This window comes from Cinclus cinclus, chromosome 20 (assembly GCF_963662255.1).
Source record: "Cinclus cinclus chromosome 20, bCinCin1.1, whole genome shotgun sequence".
NCBI classification, from domain to species: domain Eukaryota; kingdom Metazoa; phylum Chordata; class Aves; order Passeriformes; family Cinclidae; genus Cinclus; species Cinclus cinclus.
This window is the reverse complement of record NC_085065.1, coordinates 3097561-3113996: the sequence shown is the minus strand read 5'-3', so window position 1 is coordinate 3113996 and position 16436 is coordinate 3097561. Positions and strand designations below refer to the sequence as shown.

General features: G+C 45.0%; 1 protein-coding gene across 4 annotated transcripts; it reads right to left on the bottom strand.

Moving 5' to 3' along the window:
• Positions 1–1743: 1743 nt before the first annotated feature.
• On the bottom strand, positions 1744–16181 carry LOC134052121 (myosin-1B-like). 4 transcript variants are annotated; one of them, XM_062506386.1, is made up of 38 exons: positions 15978–16181; positions 15746–15889; positions 15498–15654; positions 14890–14917; positions 14677–14791; positions 14505–14597; positions 14343–14406; positions 14161–14259; positions 13952–14055; positions 13727–13865; positions 13262–13380; positions 13022–13171; positions 12269–12439; positions 11717–12027; positions 11449–11524; positions 10697–10784; positions 10490–10607; positions 9743–9866; positions 9527–9663; positions 9170–9425; positions 8022–8264; positions 7740–7916; positions 7509–7654; positions 7331–7421; positions 6853–7242; positions 6612–6738; positions 6257–6375; positions 5816–6012; positions 5270–5453; positions 5018–5183; positions 4725–4849; positions 4234–4542; positions 3888–4091; positions 3092–3217; positions 2827–2997; positions 2635–2739; positions 2397–2492; positions 1744–1896 (listed from the first exon to the last, which is right to left on the bottom strand). In XM_062506386.1, the coding sequence occupies exons 1-38, from the start codon at positions 16179–16181 to the stop codon at positions 1744–1746; spliced, it is 5826 nt and encodes a 1941-aa protein (XP_062362370.1). The 4 variants fall into 4 exon arrangements, with proteins under 4 accessions (XP_062362370.1, XP_062362369.1, XP_062362372.1 ...); XM_062506385.1 differs by having other exon boundaries at positions 11449–11531; positions 11721–12027; XM_062506388.1 differs by having other exon boundaries at positions 11449–11495; positions 11721–12027.
• Between the last annotated feature and the right edge of the window lie 255 nt (positions 16182–16436).

Genomic DNA, 16436 nt, shown 5'->3' with positions numbered 1-16436 from the left:
GCTCATAGGGACTGGAAAATGAATCAGTTGTCCCAATGTAGTTGTCTACCTTAAACTGAGCTAAAACATATTCTTGACTCTAATGGTGTTGTCTACAATGGCAGCTCAGACATCCAGCTCACTCACCTACAGATTCATTTGCGCAGGAAGATGACTAAAAATAGATAATTGAGTTTGGAATTTAATCTAATAACAAACCTAGTATTGAACCTCTATCCCTCACTGAAATTTCTCTTTCTGCTGTCTTGACATATATGGTATTTAGTGAGGAGGAAAGAAAGACACCCACTGAAGTTTTTTTTCTGAAAGCTTCCTCTGTGTCTGACAAAAAACACTTAGTGACTGGTTTTGAGAATTGACAATCTATTAAACCGCTGACAAAGCTGAACACACCTCTGTGGAAATGCATTTTAAAACCGAAAACCCTGGGAAAACTCTCTTTCCCTTCTGGTCAGAATCAGGTAACGCCAGCCCCGGCCCCTCCACACGGCCTGGGCCAGCAGGGCCGGGCTCCAACACAGGGCTCAGGTAGCCAGCCAGGCCCTGTTCTGGCTGGGCCCGATGTCTGATAGAAAGAGGGAGGGGACTCCCACTCAGCTGCTAAGATCCTAGATCCCCCCTCTTCAATGTGTTTGGGGGGCTACGGCTCCGCTGAAGCGCCACCACTGCTCTGCTAACACATGGCCAATGTGGGGTCCTGCCGCTGCCCGCGCCGAGCACCGGGCCCAGCGCAGCTCCCGGCAGGGCCCGCCCTGCCACGCCCTTACTGCCCAGCGGGGGACTGAGCAGGGACCCCTGGAAAGGTGTTGTATTGCATGTTTATGGTTTTATATTGCACTGAAGATGGTTTGTTCTGTTTCCCCTCTCGGTTTGTAGCATGGTTCTCCCCTTCCCTTAACCCCTGCCTTTTCCCCCTGGCCAGCCCTGAGTGGCTGTGACCAGAGGTTCCTCCGCCCCTGAGTTGGGATTGAAAATACCCCGTGTTTCCCGTACTCACTCTCTTCTCCCTGGAACCCTTCAGGACAAAAAACTTGGATTATCCCGGGAAGGAGAGCCTCCTCTAATCTTTTGCTTTTGTTCATGCTGGATAAAAATCCCCTATCTTTCTGACCTCTGAGCTAGCCAAAGCAAGTCAGAAAGAGTAAGGGAACACCGACAGAATGTAATGCAGCCAGAGCAGCCATCACCATTTCAGGCTGGGCCCTGTTACCCTGGCCAGCCTCAGCACGGCTGCTGAAAAGCTCCCTGTTGTAAATAGCTCTGGGCCACCAGCAGGGTGACTATCTGCAGGTCCAGGCAAAATACTACCTCTTTTACTGGCCAGATAAGACTTTCAGACACTTTGTTCTCTCTCTTGAGTGGAAAATGACAGAGATGGAACATGCACAGAAAACAGCACAGAAATACTGAAGTCAGACAAGAAGGAGGAATCAGGTCCTAGATGAGGGAAGGAGGAGGAAGAATAAATTGATATAATTATTACCATTCTTTATGTATTTTTAAAAAAGCAAGTGTTAAAATATTTTGCTGTTTGTTAGACTTTGAAATGTGAAGATGAACTGCGTACATGTACTTCAAAAGTAATGAATGCTAGAATGAATAAATAAAACATGATAGTCACTGTCCGTATGCAAGGGTCTCTACTGTTTTTATTACCTAGACATAAATGATAAATACTGAAGAAAGAAACACATGGGTTTACATTTTATGCAAGCCTCAGGTCACTCTTTAGTTTTGGGAACCTCACTCCTCTTCTTCTATCTTCTTATGAATCTCCCGGCTCTTGGCTCGGAGCTTATTGACCTGTGACTCTGCAATGTCAGCCCGCTCCTCAGCTTCCTCCAGCTCGTGCTGGATCTTGCGGAACTTGGACAGGTTGACATTCGACAGCTCCTCCTGTGAGGTAAGAGGGAGTTGTGAAAACAGGCAGCGTGGGACCATTTAGTACCAGAAAACTGGGAAAGCAAAAATTCAAATGCCAGAGCTGTGCTAGCAGAGCAGATTCAAAACCAAGATAAGAAGCTGCCCAGGATGTTACATGAGTCAGAAGAGAAAAGAATATTGGAATGTTAAAAAGACATTATACACAGCATGGCCTGGGCAGAGTTCATGTCATAGTCCTGAATACACAGACTGACAGCTGCTTTCGCCATCCAGGGCACAATATAAGCAAAGAAATAGAGTGAGAAATAAGGCTTACAGCAAAACAAAAAGGGCTGGGCAAGTATATTTCCTCCCAAACCCAGCAAGTCTTACTCTCACATTTCTCATTGTATCAAAAAGACATCATGCTGCATCAAAACAGTGAAGGTTCCAATAAGTTCTACAGAGGAAAACATTAATATAGAATTCCACCTCCACCAGAAAAAGTATGGTTTGGACAAACTGATACTCACAGCCTCCTCAGCTTGTCTCTTGTAGGATTTGACTTTCATTTGCAGCTTGTCCACCAGATCCTGCAGCCTGAGGACATTCTTCCTGTCTTCCTCAGACTAGGGAGGTTGGCAAACAGGATAGAGAGTCCATTTTTGGTCCTCCATCAGGCAAGGTTAACAGTTCCCCTTGGGGATGGTGTGTGCAAAAGGTGACTCACTGTGAGAAAAGCCTGTCAGAGCAGGAGACCTCCTGCCTTACCTGGTAGGTCAGTTCCTTCACCCTCCGCTCGTACTTGCGCACACCCTTCACGGCTTCAGCGCTGCGCTTCTGCTCAGCATCAACCTCCCCTTCCAGCTCCCGCACCTGCAAGGACAAGCCCATCCCTGCAGCTTCCCTGCCAATGTCTCTCCAAGGACACGCTCACCCAGCCACAGCCCCAGCCCTACACACCCTGGCCTCCAGCTTCTGGATCTGCTTCTTCCCTCCCTTCAGTGCCAGCTGCTCAGCCTCTTCCAGACGGTGCTGCAGGTCCTTCACTGTCTGGTCCAGGTTCTTCTTCATCCTCTCCAGGTGGGCACTGGTGTCCTGCTCCTTCTTCAGCTCTTCTGCCATCATGGCCGCCTGATCAGAGCCAAGGGTCAAAGCCACTTTAGGACTGGAGATATTTTGGGCAGAGTACACTGACCATCAGCAATGCCAGGAGAACCCAACTCACATCTGTGATGGCCTTCTTGGCCTTCTCCTCAGCATTGCGGGCTTCCTGGATGGTATCCTCCATTTCACCCTGGATCTGGGCAATGTCCGTTTCCAGCTTCTTCTTGGTGTTGATCAAGCTGGTGTTCTGTTGAGGAGCATGAACATGACTTTGTTTTTGTTAGCTTGCATTTTCACATCAAGTACACCATAGTTTTTTTTTAATATCGATTTTGCCATCAGCTCACATTGAATTCTCAGAGAACTACAGTTATAGCTATTAATTTCTCAGATATGATGTGCTTTGGTATTTTGTGAGCAACTTCCATGAAGTCTTGTCTCACAGTTTTTCAGACAACAAATAAGGAATTTAGACAGAAAAATGAAAAAAATTACTTTCCTTATAGTTTTCAGTCTAGTCACCATACAACTTTGAGATGGTTCTATAGAATACTTGTAATGATATTGTCAAATTACATTAATGACAGAGTCAGTGTGGTCCTATTCTGTTTATGATGAGCCTACATTTACCTTTAAAGTCTCAAATGGAAATAGGAAAGGTGTGGAACTCAAGTAAAAGAGAAAGAACCTCACACACATCTCAGAATTTCTTAATACTAAGGAATCTATATTATAGTCCAATGGAATTCATAATGTATCTAGATCTGAAACTACAGTCTTAATATTATCGACCATTTATTACTTCTTATTTACTGGGAAAGCCACTGAATTTAATAAAATACTGTTACAGCTCATCCCGGCTTAAGTTAATATATACATATGGAACAATAGTATAAATACCATGTTTATAGACTGACCTGGCTATGGAGGAGCTGAACTCTCTCACTTGCATCCAGAAGCTCCTGCTCAGCCATTTTTCTTGACCTCTCTGTCTGCTCCAGGGCTGCCCGGAGCTCCTCAACTTCAGCCTGCAGCAGGTTTGCTCTGCGCTCCACCATGGCCACCTGCTCCTTCAGGTCATCCTGTGCTCTGACAGCATCATCCAAGTGCAGCTGGGTATCCTGGAAAGAGAGATACCACAGACTGGGAGGTGTGTGATTTCAATTTTCATATTTCCTATTTCCCCATCAACTTAGAACTGAAAGAATTGTAAGCAAAAATTTAGCTGTGTCAGAAAACAGTACATCTTTAATTGTACCATACCTTGAGCACTGCCTGGGTGTTTCTCAGGTTCTTCTGTGCCTCTGCAGCCTGGCGGTTGGCATGGCTCAGCTGAATCTCCATTTCATTCAGATCTCCCTCCATCTTCTTCTTCAGCCTCAAGGCTTCATTCCTGCTCCTGATCTCAGCATCCAGGGTGCTCTGCATGGAGTCCACGACTCGGAGGTGGTTTCTCTTCAGCTGGTCAATCTCCTCATCTTTCTCAGCTATCTTCCTGTCAATCTCAGACTTCACTTGGTTGAGCTCAAGCTGCAGGCGCAGGATCTTCCCTTCCTCATGTTCCAGGGAGGCCTGGACAAGTGGACACAAACATTGATAACATTGATAAATGTTCTTACATTCTAGGAAATTGCAAAGTATTTCCAAAAGTGTAAGCTGTCTGCCCTCCCCAGCCAGAGCAAAGGGGAATCCAGGCCTTTTCAGCCCTATTTCCTCATTTATTCAGTGCAGACATCAGTGATTAAATAATGTACCTCAGCTTCCTCCAGGGAAGCTTGCAGTTCCGATTTTTCTTGCTCAATCTGCTTCTTGACTTTCTCCAGCTCATGAATCGCCTTTCCTCCCTCAGCAATCTGCTCCGTGAGGTCAGAAATCTCCTCTGCAAGGAAAAGTGAAAAGCAGCATGGTCAGGCACTGAATGGAGAAAGGCTCTGGTGCATCGAGGGGCAAGGCACGTTCTTATCCCTGCAGGCCCAGAACTGTTTAGTGTGTCAGATAGACAAGCTTGTGAGAAAGGGCAGTGAGGAGCAGAGGGCCAGGGACTTACGCTGCAAGTTCTTGTTCTCCCGCTTCATTGTTTCCAGGTGGTCCAAGGACTCCTCATAGGCATTCTTCATCTTGAACAGCTCTGTGCTGAGAGAGCGTGACTCCTTCTGGGAGGCCTCCAGCTCAGCCTGCGTTTCCTCATACTTCTGCTTCCATTCTGCCAGGATCTGCAGAGAAACAGGCTGTGAGTAGGGCTGTGGCCATCATGGGGGCATGCTCTGGGCAGGAGTGCTGGTGCTGGAGGCCAAAAGACCTTGTCAAAGTTCTTCTGCTTCTTATCCAGAGCAGCACAGGCAGCATTGGATCTCTCCACGTCAATCATCAGGTCCTCCACTTCATTCTGCAGCCTCTGCTTTGTCTTTTCCAGGGAGGCACATTTGGCATTGACAGCCTCAACATGTTCCTCTGCATCCTGCAGACGTTGGGCCAGCTTCTTCCTAGAAAGTGGTAAGCATAAGTAAGCCTGTGTTGTGAAGCGGCATATTTTACACAAGAGCAAACTTAACCCCTTGGTACTCTGTGACCCCCATTCAAAGGGAGGTGTCATACTTCTCCCAGAAAGCCACTCTATTTCCATGTCTGAATTCTGGAGTAATCCTGCAGCAGTTGCCTCTCTGCTGGCATCTCTGGTATTCTGGACACTTCTGCTTTTCCCCAGTGTGTACATGCTTTCTGTCATATTTTGTTTCTTTTTGAAGCCATGCAAATGAGGACACTGACTTCTTCCTGACAATGTCATGTGGGCTCCTCAAATTTTCATTCTTAGCCTCTGCCTGTGTTTTCCACATGCCCCACATACTTGGCCTCCTCGAGCTCCTCCGTGCGCTGAATCGCGTCCGTCTCATATTTGGTTCTCCACTGGGCCACTTCACTGTTGGCCTTGGACATGGCTCGCTGCAGCTCCCCCTTGGCCTCCTGCTCCTCCTCATATTGTTCTCGGAGCAAGTCACAGTCATGGCGAGCGGACTGCAGGGCGTGGGCCAGGGCATTCTTGGCCTGTGGGGGAAAAAATGAAGTGTGAAAATGAAAGGAAATATCCTGGGAAATGTCCTTAATAAGATCCTAGAGAAACCTGGTGAGAAAAATCTGTAAATTTGCAGAATTGATGGATAGACTACAGGGAAAAAAAAATGCAATGTTATTATGGGAAAACTTGCACTCCATGATCTAAGTGGTTGCTTTCGTCCCTTTCATCGTGTTAATTAACTGATGTCATATATTAAGGAACAAGCTTTCTCACCTTCATCTCTTCTTCCAGATGCCTCTTGAGTTCCTCAATCTGTTGGGTGAAAGCCTGTTTACCTCTTGACAGCTGAGAAACCAAAGCATCCTTCTCATCCACCTGGCGTGAATATTCTCCTGAGAAAATTTCCAGATACACAACAGTTTTAGCACCATTGATCATGAAACTGCTAACATTTGGATGTGTAAAAACAGATAGTTTGCAGTCCATGCTGAAACTTATGATCCCATTTCAAGCATTTCACAGTAGATATGACACAAAGCGTGTTGGAGAGACCATAAGCCCAGAAGAGCAATTTTTGCAGTAACTCTGAGACGCCATTGATGTGCCCATGTAGACATGTGTGTCTCACCTGCTTCTGTCTGCAGACGAGCTCTTTGAGCATTGAGGTCATTGATCATGCGCTGATGCTCTTCTTCCTTGGTCTTAATCTCACTCAGCTGGTCTTCCAGGGTGCGGCACATCTTCTCCAGGTTAGCCTGTGTTTCAGCAAATGGAAATTGATGAGTGAACCATCCACACTCTAAAGAAGGCCAGGTGCAAGAATTGTGTTGTATTCCACTGAGTCGATGAGCTTATAAATATTGATGTACCTTGGCTTTGGAGACAGACTCCATGTTGCTGGCCAAGTCATCAATCTCCATCTTCATCTCACTCTTCTCCTTCTCCAGCTTCTGCTTCACGCGTTGCAGGTTGTCGATCTGCTCCCCCAGCTCAGCTGTGCTGTCCGCGTGCTTCTTGCGCAGGGCGGAAGCCGTGGCCTCGTGCTGCAGCGTGGCCTCTTCCAGGTCACGGCGCATCTTCTGGAATTCTGCCTCACGCTTCTTGTTCATATCAATCTGAGCTGCTGTGGCCCCTCCTGCTTCTTCCAGGCGCTCGCTGATCTCCTCCAGCTCCCTGGACAGGTCAGCCCGATGCTTCTCTGCTTTAGCGCGAGAGGTTCGCTCTGCCTCAATTTCCTCCTCCAGCTCCTCAATACGGGCCTGCAGAACAGCAGGGACCCTTCACACCCATGTCCTCCTCATGCCTGTGCTGCACCTGAGCAAGGCAGGGCAAGGAACAGACACTTGCCTGCAGCTCCTTGATCTTCTTCTGAAGTTGCATGCCCAGGGCTTGTTCATCCTCAGTTTTGCTCTGGATCTGGCTGATTTCAAAGTCTTTCCTTTGGGAAAAGTGAACCGTGTTAGAGCTCAAAGGAAAAAGACAAGTGCTGCAGCCCAGCACTCGGGTGCCCCAGAGCCACACTTACTTCTTCAGTTTCTCATCCAGCTGCTGCTTGTCATTCTCCAAATCCATGATGCTGTCCTGGGCCAGCTTCAGGTCCCCTTCCAGTTTCCTCTTAGCTCTCTCCAGGTCCATGCGCAGTTTCTTCTCTTGCTCCAGGGACCCTTCCAGCTAAACACAACAAAACCATCAGTGCTCTAACAGCCAGGCCAGGCTCCACACCTGTCCTGTTCCTGCTCTATGTCTGTGTGCTTACATCGTCCACTTGCTGTTCCAGCTTGGTCTTGGCTTTGGTCAGAGTATTGACTTTGTCTTCCTCTACCTGCAGGTCATCCAGGGTCTGCTGATGGGCCTCTTGGAGGGCTTTCTTCTCTTTTGTCAGCTTGGCAATGTTTTCGTCCAGGGCTGCCATCTCCTCAGTCAGGTTTTTCACCTTTGAGAAGAAGGCAGCAAATTTAAATACAGGATGTATCTATACAAGTCCTGTAATAGCACCAGGCTCTTTTCCAGAGTGTGAGTGACAGGTTCTGCCTCATACCTTGTTTTCCGTGGCGTGTTTTTCCTTCTCCACCTTGGCCAGTGTTAGCTCAAGGTCATCAATGTCTTTCTTCAGCTCTGAACATTCATCCTCCAGTTTCCTCTTCTTGGCTGTCAGCTCAGCATTAATTTCCTCTTCATCCTCTGCCCTTTCAGTCACCTCCTTAATTTTGGCTTCCAGCTGGATTTTGGTTTTGATGAGTTGGTCACACCTTTCCTCAGCATCAGCCAAAGCATCAGCTTCCTATTACAGAAACATGGATTTCTTTGCTAATCACAAGTGTTGGCAAAGGCTGAATAGAAAACGGTATTTCTCACTGTGGAAAAGACACATGGAATTATTCTTTTTTGTTTTCTTTTTGGAAGTGACTTTTTTTCGACAGCCTCCTTTAAATCAGAATAGGGTTTTATTATATTTAATTTTTTACTCTCATCAAATATTCTCTCCTATTTTCCTAATGGCTAAGATGATAATGTCCTGTAGTACTTTTATTCTCAAATGTTTTCTGGAAGTAGAGCCTTTTTTTTACCTTTTTATAAACTTGTCTAGGCAAGACGGACTTTGAATAAATTTTCTATGGGCAAGATAAATTGATATATATTTTAGGTGCCATCTACGGATTTAATTTGAACCTGACTTCATTTTGAATCTGTGAAGCCAATATCTAAAGACACAAGGTAATGTTGAAATATTGACCAGTTCCTTGGTGTTCCAATGGACTTAAGATGTACATATAGGGCTGTGACGGAACATAGAGGGTTTTCGTGTCCTCCTGGAATTGTTGTTGCAGAAAGACAGGTGACATAACATATATCATATAAAATGACATAGAGGTCTTTTATTTGGGCAACTGATTGAAACCAGGTTAAGTTGGCGAATTAATTGCTCTGCAGACTCTGCTAACTGTAAATACTAAATTTCCAGTGAGTACGTTGGATGTTATATTGTGAGCCTGTTGAAACAGACCTATGTGCATAGATGCTTCAAAAGTCATTCCCAGGCTGGAACCTCATATTATAATGGTCACACTGAGTGGTCTGGATTTTGCCTTCCATTATTCATATTAAAATATTTTCTCGGAAATTTTATTGTGCATGAGAGTTATGTGCTGTGAGGGTACATGGAAGAAATACACTAATGATACTTACAGATTGCACTTGGAGCTGAAGGTCATTTTTTTCCTGCATTAGAGATGCCATTTTCTCCTCCAGTTCTTTCCTCTTAGCCTCAGACTTTGCAAGCTCCTCCTTGGTTTTCTCAAACTCCCCCTTCATGTTGGCCATCTCCTTCTCAGACTCTGCACTCTTCAGCAAGGGCTTGATCTTGAAGAACAGCTTCATCCATGGCCAGTGTTTGACATTCATGAATGCACGAATGTTGTACTGGATGCAAAAGATGGATTCCCTGAGGCAGAATTAAAAAGTACAATGAATATTCTCAGTCTGATGAGTGTCAACAATTTCCCCCAAGCAGAGTGACTTTAACTGAAGAAGAGGAAGCCATACCTCCTCTCCACCATTCTCTGGTACTCCACCCTCATCAGGAAGCCCCTGCACCTGGCCTGGGTGCGGGTGATGAGCTGTGCCAGCTTCTCATCCCTCATCTCCTCCAGGAGTCCCAGCAGTCCGGCTTTGAAGAACACCTTGAGAGAAGGAAAGTGTCAGCACATCACTGTCAGGTAGAGCAAAGCCCAGGCAGACAGTGAATGGGGGCATTTGTACCTTGGTGTGTCCAAATTTGTACTGGGTGTGATCCACATCGATTGAGCCAAGGAGCTTCTCAGAAGCCTTCTTGCTATCGATGAACTGTCCCTCGGGGATGGCACTGGCATTAAGCACCTTGTATCTGTGGAATTAGAGGAAATAGAAATTAAGACAATGTCAGGTCGTAAGAATATTCTGTTTATTGAAACCAAGATCAGTGTTTGCAGCAGAATCAAGCTGAGGAAGTTGGTAACAAGTTTAAGGAAACTTTTCCAGTCTTTAGGGGACCAGCCATGATGAAGAGAACATTATTTTCCAGTCAGTTCAATCCATATCCTTTTACTGAAACTATGTTGTCAAGAATTGCTTGAGGAACATTGCCACTTTCTCATACACTCTGTATTGGAGAAAAGCCTCATCCCCTGAAAACTTGCAGCTGATGCAATGACCAAGGAATGATTAATTTCTAATTTTTAGCTGAGAACCCGCTGCCATTAATCCCAAACTACATTTATTAGTCTTGTAATCCCTGACTTCTGCAGTTCTACTTTGCTTCCATACTCAGATGCCCCAGCATTCAGCGAGGACACCTGACACTCTTCATTTCTCAACAATTTTTCCTTTGTTAGCCATATATGTTGCCTTTTGTTATGCACCCTAGCATTCCATAATAACCAGAAAGACCTAGTGTTAAAAAATATCCACAAGTGATAGATGTAAAATGCTGGCAGGAAAAACAGAATGGAAATCAGAAAGGAAACTGACCTCTGTTTGAAGTCAGCATAGAGGATCCTGCTGGGGAATCCCTTCCTGCAAATCCTGATCCCTTCCAACACACCGTTACAGCGCAGCTGGTGCAACACCAGCTCGTGCTCCATGGCACCTGGTAAAAAGAAAATTCTATTTGTATGATAAAACACAGAGAAAATTGGCTGCATCACACTATTTTTTGTCTCTGCTTAGGGTTCTTACCAGGTGTTTTAGACTCATTGGGGATGATACAGCGCACAAAATGGGGGTGAGTGCTCCGCAGATTGGTCATCAGCTTGTTCAGATTTTCCTGTGGGTTCATGAGTAAAGGTTGCTAATTAACAAATAATACCTCCACAGTTACACTTGCAGATGTCAGAAAAGTCTTGTAAAACATTAACAGATTTGCAATTCCCAAGCCATTTTAATGTGAGTTTTCTTCTGTCTTTCACTCTTGAGCAGAAAGAGAGAAAGTCACAGAACTTCGCAATATGTTTTTACAAGACTGGGGAATATATCCACTCAGCAAGAACACCTGTGGAGTATGGTGACCAGTTGTTCATAGCAAAAAGCATAATTTTGAGTAAAATATGTTTCTTTGCAATTACGATATTCTTACAGTTTGTACCTTAGTGTATAGGCTGACCTCAGTTCTCTTTCCAGCATTTTAAAAAAGGTGAGATCAAGATATATCTTTCTCAGCTGAAGCCAGCTGGCCCTTGCCGTCAGCTCACTTATGAATAACGAAAGAATTATTCTTGATACAGAAAAACATTAACAGCTGCAGTTAAATGGCTTTATTGCAGCTAGAGTGAGGTTTTGCAACCTTCAACACAAAACAAACAAACAAAAAAACCCTAAAAAAACCAAAAAAAAGCCACAAAACCCCAAAACCAAACAACAACAACAAAAAACAAACAAACCAAAACAAAAAACAGCCCAGGGAAGAAGGAGAGGATGACTTCTGGACTCACCCTGAAAAGAGCTGAGACAGTCTGGAAAGAAGAGCCCTTCTTCTTGCCTCCCTTCTTGCCACCACCACCACCACCACTAGCCTCTGAAGAACACACCAAAAAAAAGAAAATAAAAGAGAAAGAAGGATGGTTTTACAACTTATAAAGACCAACTTTTTTCATAAATACCAGTCATGATAAGAATGGCACATAGAAAAGAACAATAGCAGATATTCATGGTGCTGGGAAGAGTCATGAAATAAACACGGAAATATGAATTTCAGAGAACTGACCTGCCTCTCCTCCAGCAGAGGCAAAGAGTAAGGCTAGGGTCTTCAAGGATGACTTCTGATATAGCCCCACAACAGTTTCATTCAGAGGGTCCTTGTTCTTGTCCAGCCAGCCAGTGATGTTGTAGTCCACTGTGCCAGCGTAGTGCACCAGGGAGAAGTGGGCCTCAGCCTTGCCTTTGCCAGGCTTGGGCTTCTGGAAGTTGTTGGACTTGCCCAGGTGCTGGTCATAGAGCTTGTTCTTGAAAGAGGTGTCAGTTGCCTTGGGGAACATGCACTCCTCTTCCAGGATGGAGAAGATGCCCATGGGCTGGGAGAAGCACAAGGAAGGAGGGACAACAAGATGAAAAATCACAAAGACTCAGAGATTAAATAACTTCCTGAGCGGGACAATATTACTGCTCTCAGGAATTGTTCTGCTCAGCAAACTGTAAAATAATATAAACTGATATATCTGCAGCATCATATTTACCATTTCAAACTGCATTTAGAAATACATATAACATTAATGCATTTCTGAAAATACCTCACACTGTGGATTATAGAAATACCTTCTCAATGAGCTCAATGCAGGCAGCCAGGTCCATGCCAAAGTCAATGAACTCCCATTCAATCCCCTCCTTCTTGTACTCCTCCTGCTCCAGCACGAACATGTGGTGGTTGAAGAACTGTTGCAGTTTCTCATTGGTGAAGTTGATGCACAGCTGCTCCAGGCTGTTGAACTGCACAATTACAAATAGAGATTATTATTAATGTAAATCAGGTAAGTTAAGAATAAAGAACAGTGCTGGGTCTTTTTACCAAACACAGGAGGATCTGTCTGTCTTTATTGATTCAGTATTTGGAACTTCTGTCAGTGTGTCTCTTTTGTCAACCTGAAATTTATCCATGTATTTATGACTCTGGAAGCTTTGATAATTTTAGTAACTAAGACTTTGTTAGTTTTGACATCTACTGGATTGAACTAATTCAGTTACAGGAGAGTCCACAGCACAAAACTATACGAACATTCACAAATGTTTATTTCGATCATGTGCCAAGCCTTCAGCAAATAATCTGCACTTAGGGATTTCATTGGCATCTGTGCAAAACTAAAACTTATTTCCAATTAAAATCTCATGGGAATCATAATGCTCTAAATACACTATAAAGGATCAAACCAGTTCTAACAAAAAAAAAATAAACAAAAACACAAAACAAAGAAAATAAAAAAAATTCAACAAACCAGCAGCATTCCTTCTGAAATATTTTGTCACATAACAGTATGACTTTAACTAGCATGCTGATAAACCTCTGTTCCTTACATCAAAAATCTCAAAGCCAGCAATGTCCAGGACACCAATGAAGTACTGTCTGGGCTGCTTTGTGTCCAGCTGCTGGTTGATGCGAATAACCATCCACAGGAACATTTTCTCAAAGACAGCCTTTGCCAGGGCACCCACTGAATTGTACACCTGAAATTTAAAACAGAAAGCTTGTATTTATCATGCAGGACAAACAAGAAAGTCCAGTAAACCTATCCATAGAACAAGTGGTTTTGTTACCTGCTGCACAGTTTGGCCCTTGGTCACGTATTCATTCCCCACCTTGACTCGGGGGTAACAGAGGGCCTTGAGCAGGTCTGCTGAATTCAGACCCATCAGGTAGGCAGCCTTGTCAGCAACTAAACCGAAAACAATCAATTGTTAAGGTACCAGTAGACATTACTGTTCCATTAAAAAAATATATTAAAGGGCAATTCCAATAAAAATCACAATATTAGTAAAGATAAAAAGGTGTACATGTTAACGGCAGAACTCTTTGGGAGACACCGGACTTTACAATTTGCATAATTCAAAGTAATCTGAGTTGTGTACTTCCAGAGAAGTCCTCTGGGTAGGACACACTGCCATTCTACAGTGCTGGCACTGGGGAAATGCACAGGCTGAGTCAATCATTCTGACCCTGACATGCTGCCTGTAACTGAGTGTCCAGTCTCTTCCACGCTCTGGGATGGGTTGTGCTGATACCTTCTGTGCCATCAGGCTCTGCCTGCTCCTCACGCTGCTTCTGCTTGAACTTCAGGTTCCCATAGTGCATGACAGCCCCGGTCAGCTTGTAGATGGCTGTTTTCTCATCAGCACTGAAGCCCAGGATGTCAATGGCACTCTAACAAAAGAGTTGTTAAGGTGAGTACCCCAGGTGATAATGGTCAGAGAAATGAAACTTCACCTTAAACAAATTCTGCTACTTACATCAGTGGCCATCAGCTCTTCCTGGTCGTTAATGCTGGGAACTGTGATCTCACCTTGACTCACGTACAGATAGTCATAGGGGTTGGTGGTGATCAGTAACATCTCTGAAAAGAAGGACAAAACCCAGGCACGTCAAATGCAATGGGCACAGAAAGGCATTCAGTGTTGTTCTGTGACCTTTGCCTGGAGGAGTCAGTGATCTTTCCTACCGATTAGCTCTGGCTTCTTGTTGGACATGATCTGATAAAAGATGTGGTAGCTCCTTTCCGCCTTGAGCTGGAAAGTGACTCTGGACTTCTCCAGCAGATCTGGCAAGGATGGTAGGACACAGTCAAGAACAAGAAGTGGGGAAGGCTGGAGGGAAGGGGATCAGGCCAGAAAGATGTCTTACATGTTTCAATGTCAGCAGAAGCCAGTTTGCCTGTGGCACCAAAATGGATTCTGATGAATTTACCCTGAAAGCAGCAGGAAAGTCAATCAAGACTTATGTTACCAATCCAGACATCAATAATATTCAAACTGGTGTTGACAGTTGTCCCAAGTAGCAACTCACAAAGCGTGAGGAGTTGTCGTTCCTCACAGTCTTGGCATTTCCAAAGGCCTCCAGCAGTGGGTTGGCACTGATGATTTGATCCTCAAGTGTCCCCTGAAACAGAAGTCTTCTTGTCACCATCTAGCTCCTCAAGAAATTGGATAGTTGCAGGTGTCTAGTCCTGGGACCTCACCTGCATTTTGCCTGAGGTCTGCTCCTCTTTCTTCTTGTCCCCACTGGCTGCAATTGTTGCAAAGTACTGGATGACACGCTTTGTGTTCACAGTCTTCCCAGCACCGGATTCTCCGCTGCCAAAGCCAAGAGAGAAGCAGAGGGTGCGTGGTCAGGCAGGAGGTGCCCTGGCACCGGGCAGCCCCGCAGGGACCCGCGCAGGGGGTGTACGTACGTGATCAGGATGGACTGGTTCTCCCGATCTGCGAACAAGGCAGAAACAAATAGAGTTTGTAAATGAAGAACACAAAAATATTGAAAATTAATGTAAGCCATGTCATGGAAAAAAATCTGGATTTTCTTCTTCATTAACTTTTAAGTCTTTTTCCATTTAAATTTCTAGCAAAGCTATTTGAACTTGCAGTCTTTCCTTGAAACATATTCACAAATGTTCTTCCACATGCCATGATCCTATCCAGCACAAAATATTGTGTTATTCTCTAATGCTTTGCCGTTGACACTGAAAACGCCTGGAAAGCCATATGCTTCTTCTCTGTTCTACTGTATGGGTTTTTCCTTGTCCTGCATACAGTAAATTGTTTTAATTTTCAGCTACACAGGCTGCATTTAGAGCAGCAGAGAAAGGGAGAGTAAAGACCCATGACAAAGGAATCCTGATCATGGGTAACACTTTGGAACTCAACAGCACAGTGGAAGAAAGGAATGAAAAAGGCAGAAGCAAAACTCGCAGCACTACATAATCCCATTTAATTTTCCATGACAGGCTTTATCAAGACAAAGCAGTAGAGTTGTGGTGGGATGCTTATGATGAGAGCTACTCACCAGTCAGCATGAACTGATAGGCGTTGTCAGAGATGGAGAAGATGTGTGGAGGGGCCTCCTGGCGCTTCTTGCCTCGGTAGGCCAACACCACCTCGGGGTTGTACACCGGCAGCCACTTGTAGGGGTTGACGGTGACGCAGAAGAGACCCGAGTAGGTCTGTGAGGAAGGGACACAGCACGTTGGCTTCCCCTGAGCCTGGCCCAGCAGCTCCTGAGGCTGCCCAAAGGAAGCTGCTGCTGCCACTTACGTAGATCATCCAGGCTGCGTAACGCTCTTTGAGGTTGTACAGCACAGCGGGTTCGTGGAGGTGGGTCATCATGGCCATGTCCTCGATTTTGTCATACTTGGGAGGGTTCATGGAGAAGATTTGATCTTCCTTCACGGTCAGGGTCTGTCAGGGGGCAGGAAGGTACATGCATGTCAACTAAGAATCCAGAGTGGGAATGAACTGCTGCTTGTAAATCTTACATTTTACCCACCTCTCCCCCTTCAGTCTTGACAGTGATTTTTCCCGATTCCCTGCTCGTGATTGTGCTCTTCACGTAGGACTCCTTTGCATGTACCACAAAGACGGATGTCTTGGCATCAAAAGGTTTGTTCTGGGCTTCAATTCTCTCCTTTTCCGATTTTCGGAGGTAAGGAGCAGCCTCCCCAAAGATGGCCATCTCGGCGTCCGTAGACATGGCTGTGGTTTACCGTGTGCAGCAAGGCACAGCACTGAAATGGAGAGGCACTTTGGAATGAAAGAAGAAATTTCTTTTTAGCAGCAACCTTAGGCTCTGCAGTGTTCTGCTCTGCCTATTATTGTGGTCTTCTTTTCTGCTTTACCTGTTTTTTACCCTAGATGTCTTTTAATTTACTTTGATCTTAAAGAATATAGCTGTCTTTGACTGAGGCTATGGTTTTTTTCCCTTTTTCCAGACAACACTTTCAGTTCA

Excerpts from the sequence above, each read along its gene's own strand:
- LOC134052121 (XM_062506385.1), bottom strand. The coding sequence starts at position 16,181 with ATGTCTACGGACGCCGAGATGGCCATCTTTGGGGAGGCTGCTCCTTAC. Across the intron at positions 14,792-14,889 it reads AACCAGTCCATCCTGATCAC|CGGAGAATCCGGTGCTGGGA; the intron begins GTACGTACACCC and ends TGGCTTTGGCAG. Across the intron at positions 7,917-8,021 it reads AACACGCCACGGAAAACAAG|GTGAAAAACCTGACTGAGGA; the intron begins GTATGAGGCAGA and ends TTCTTCTCAAAG.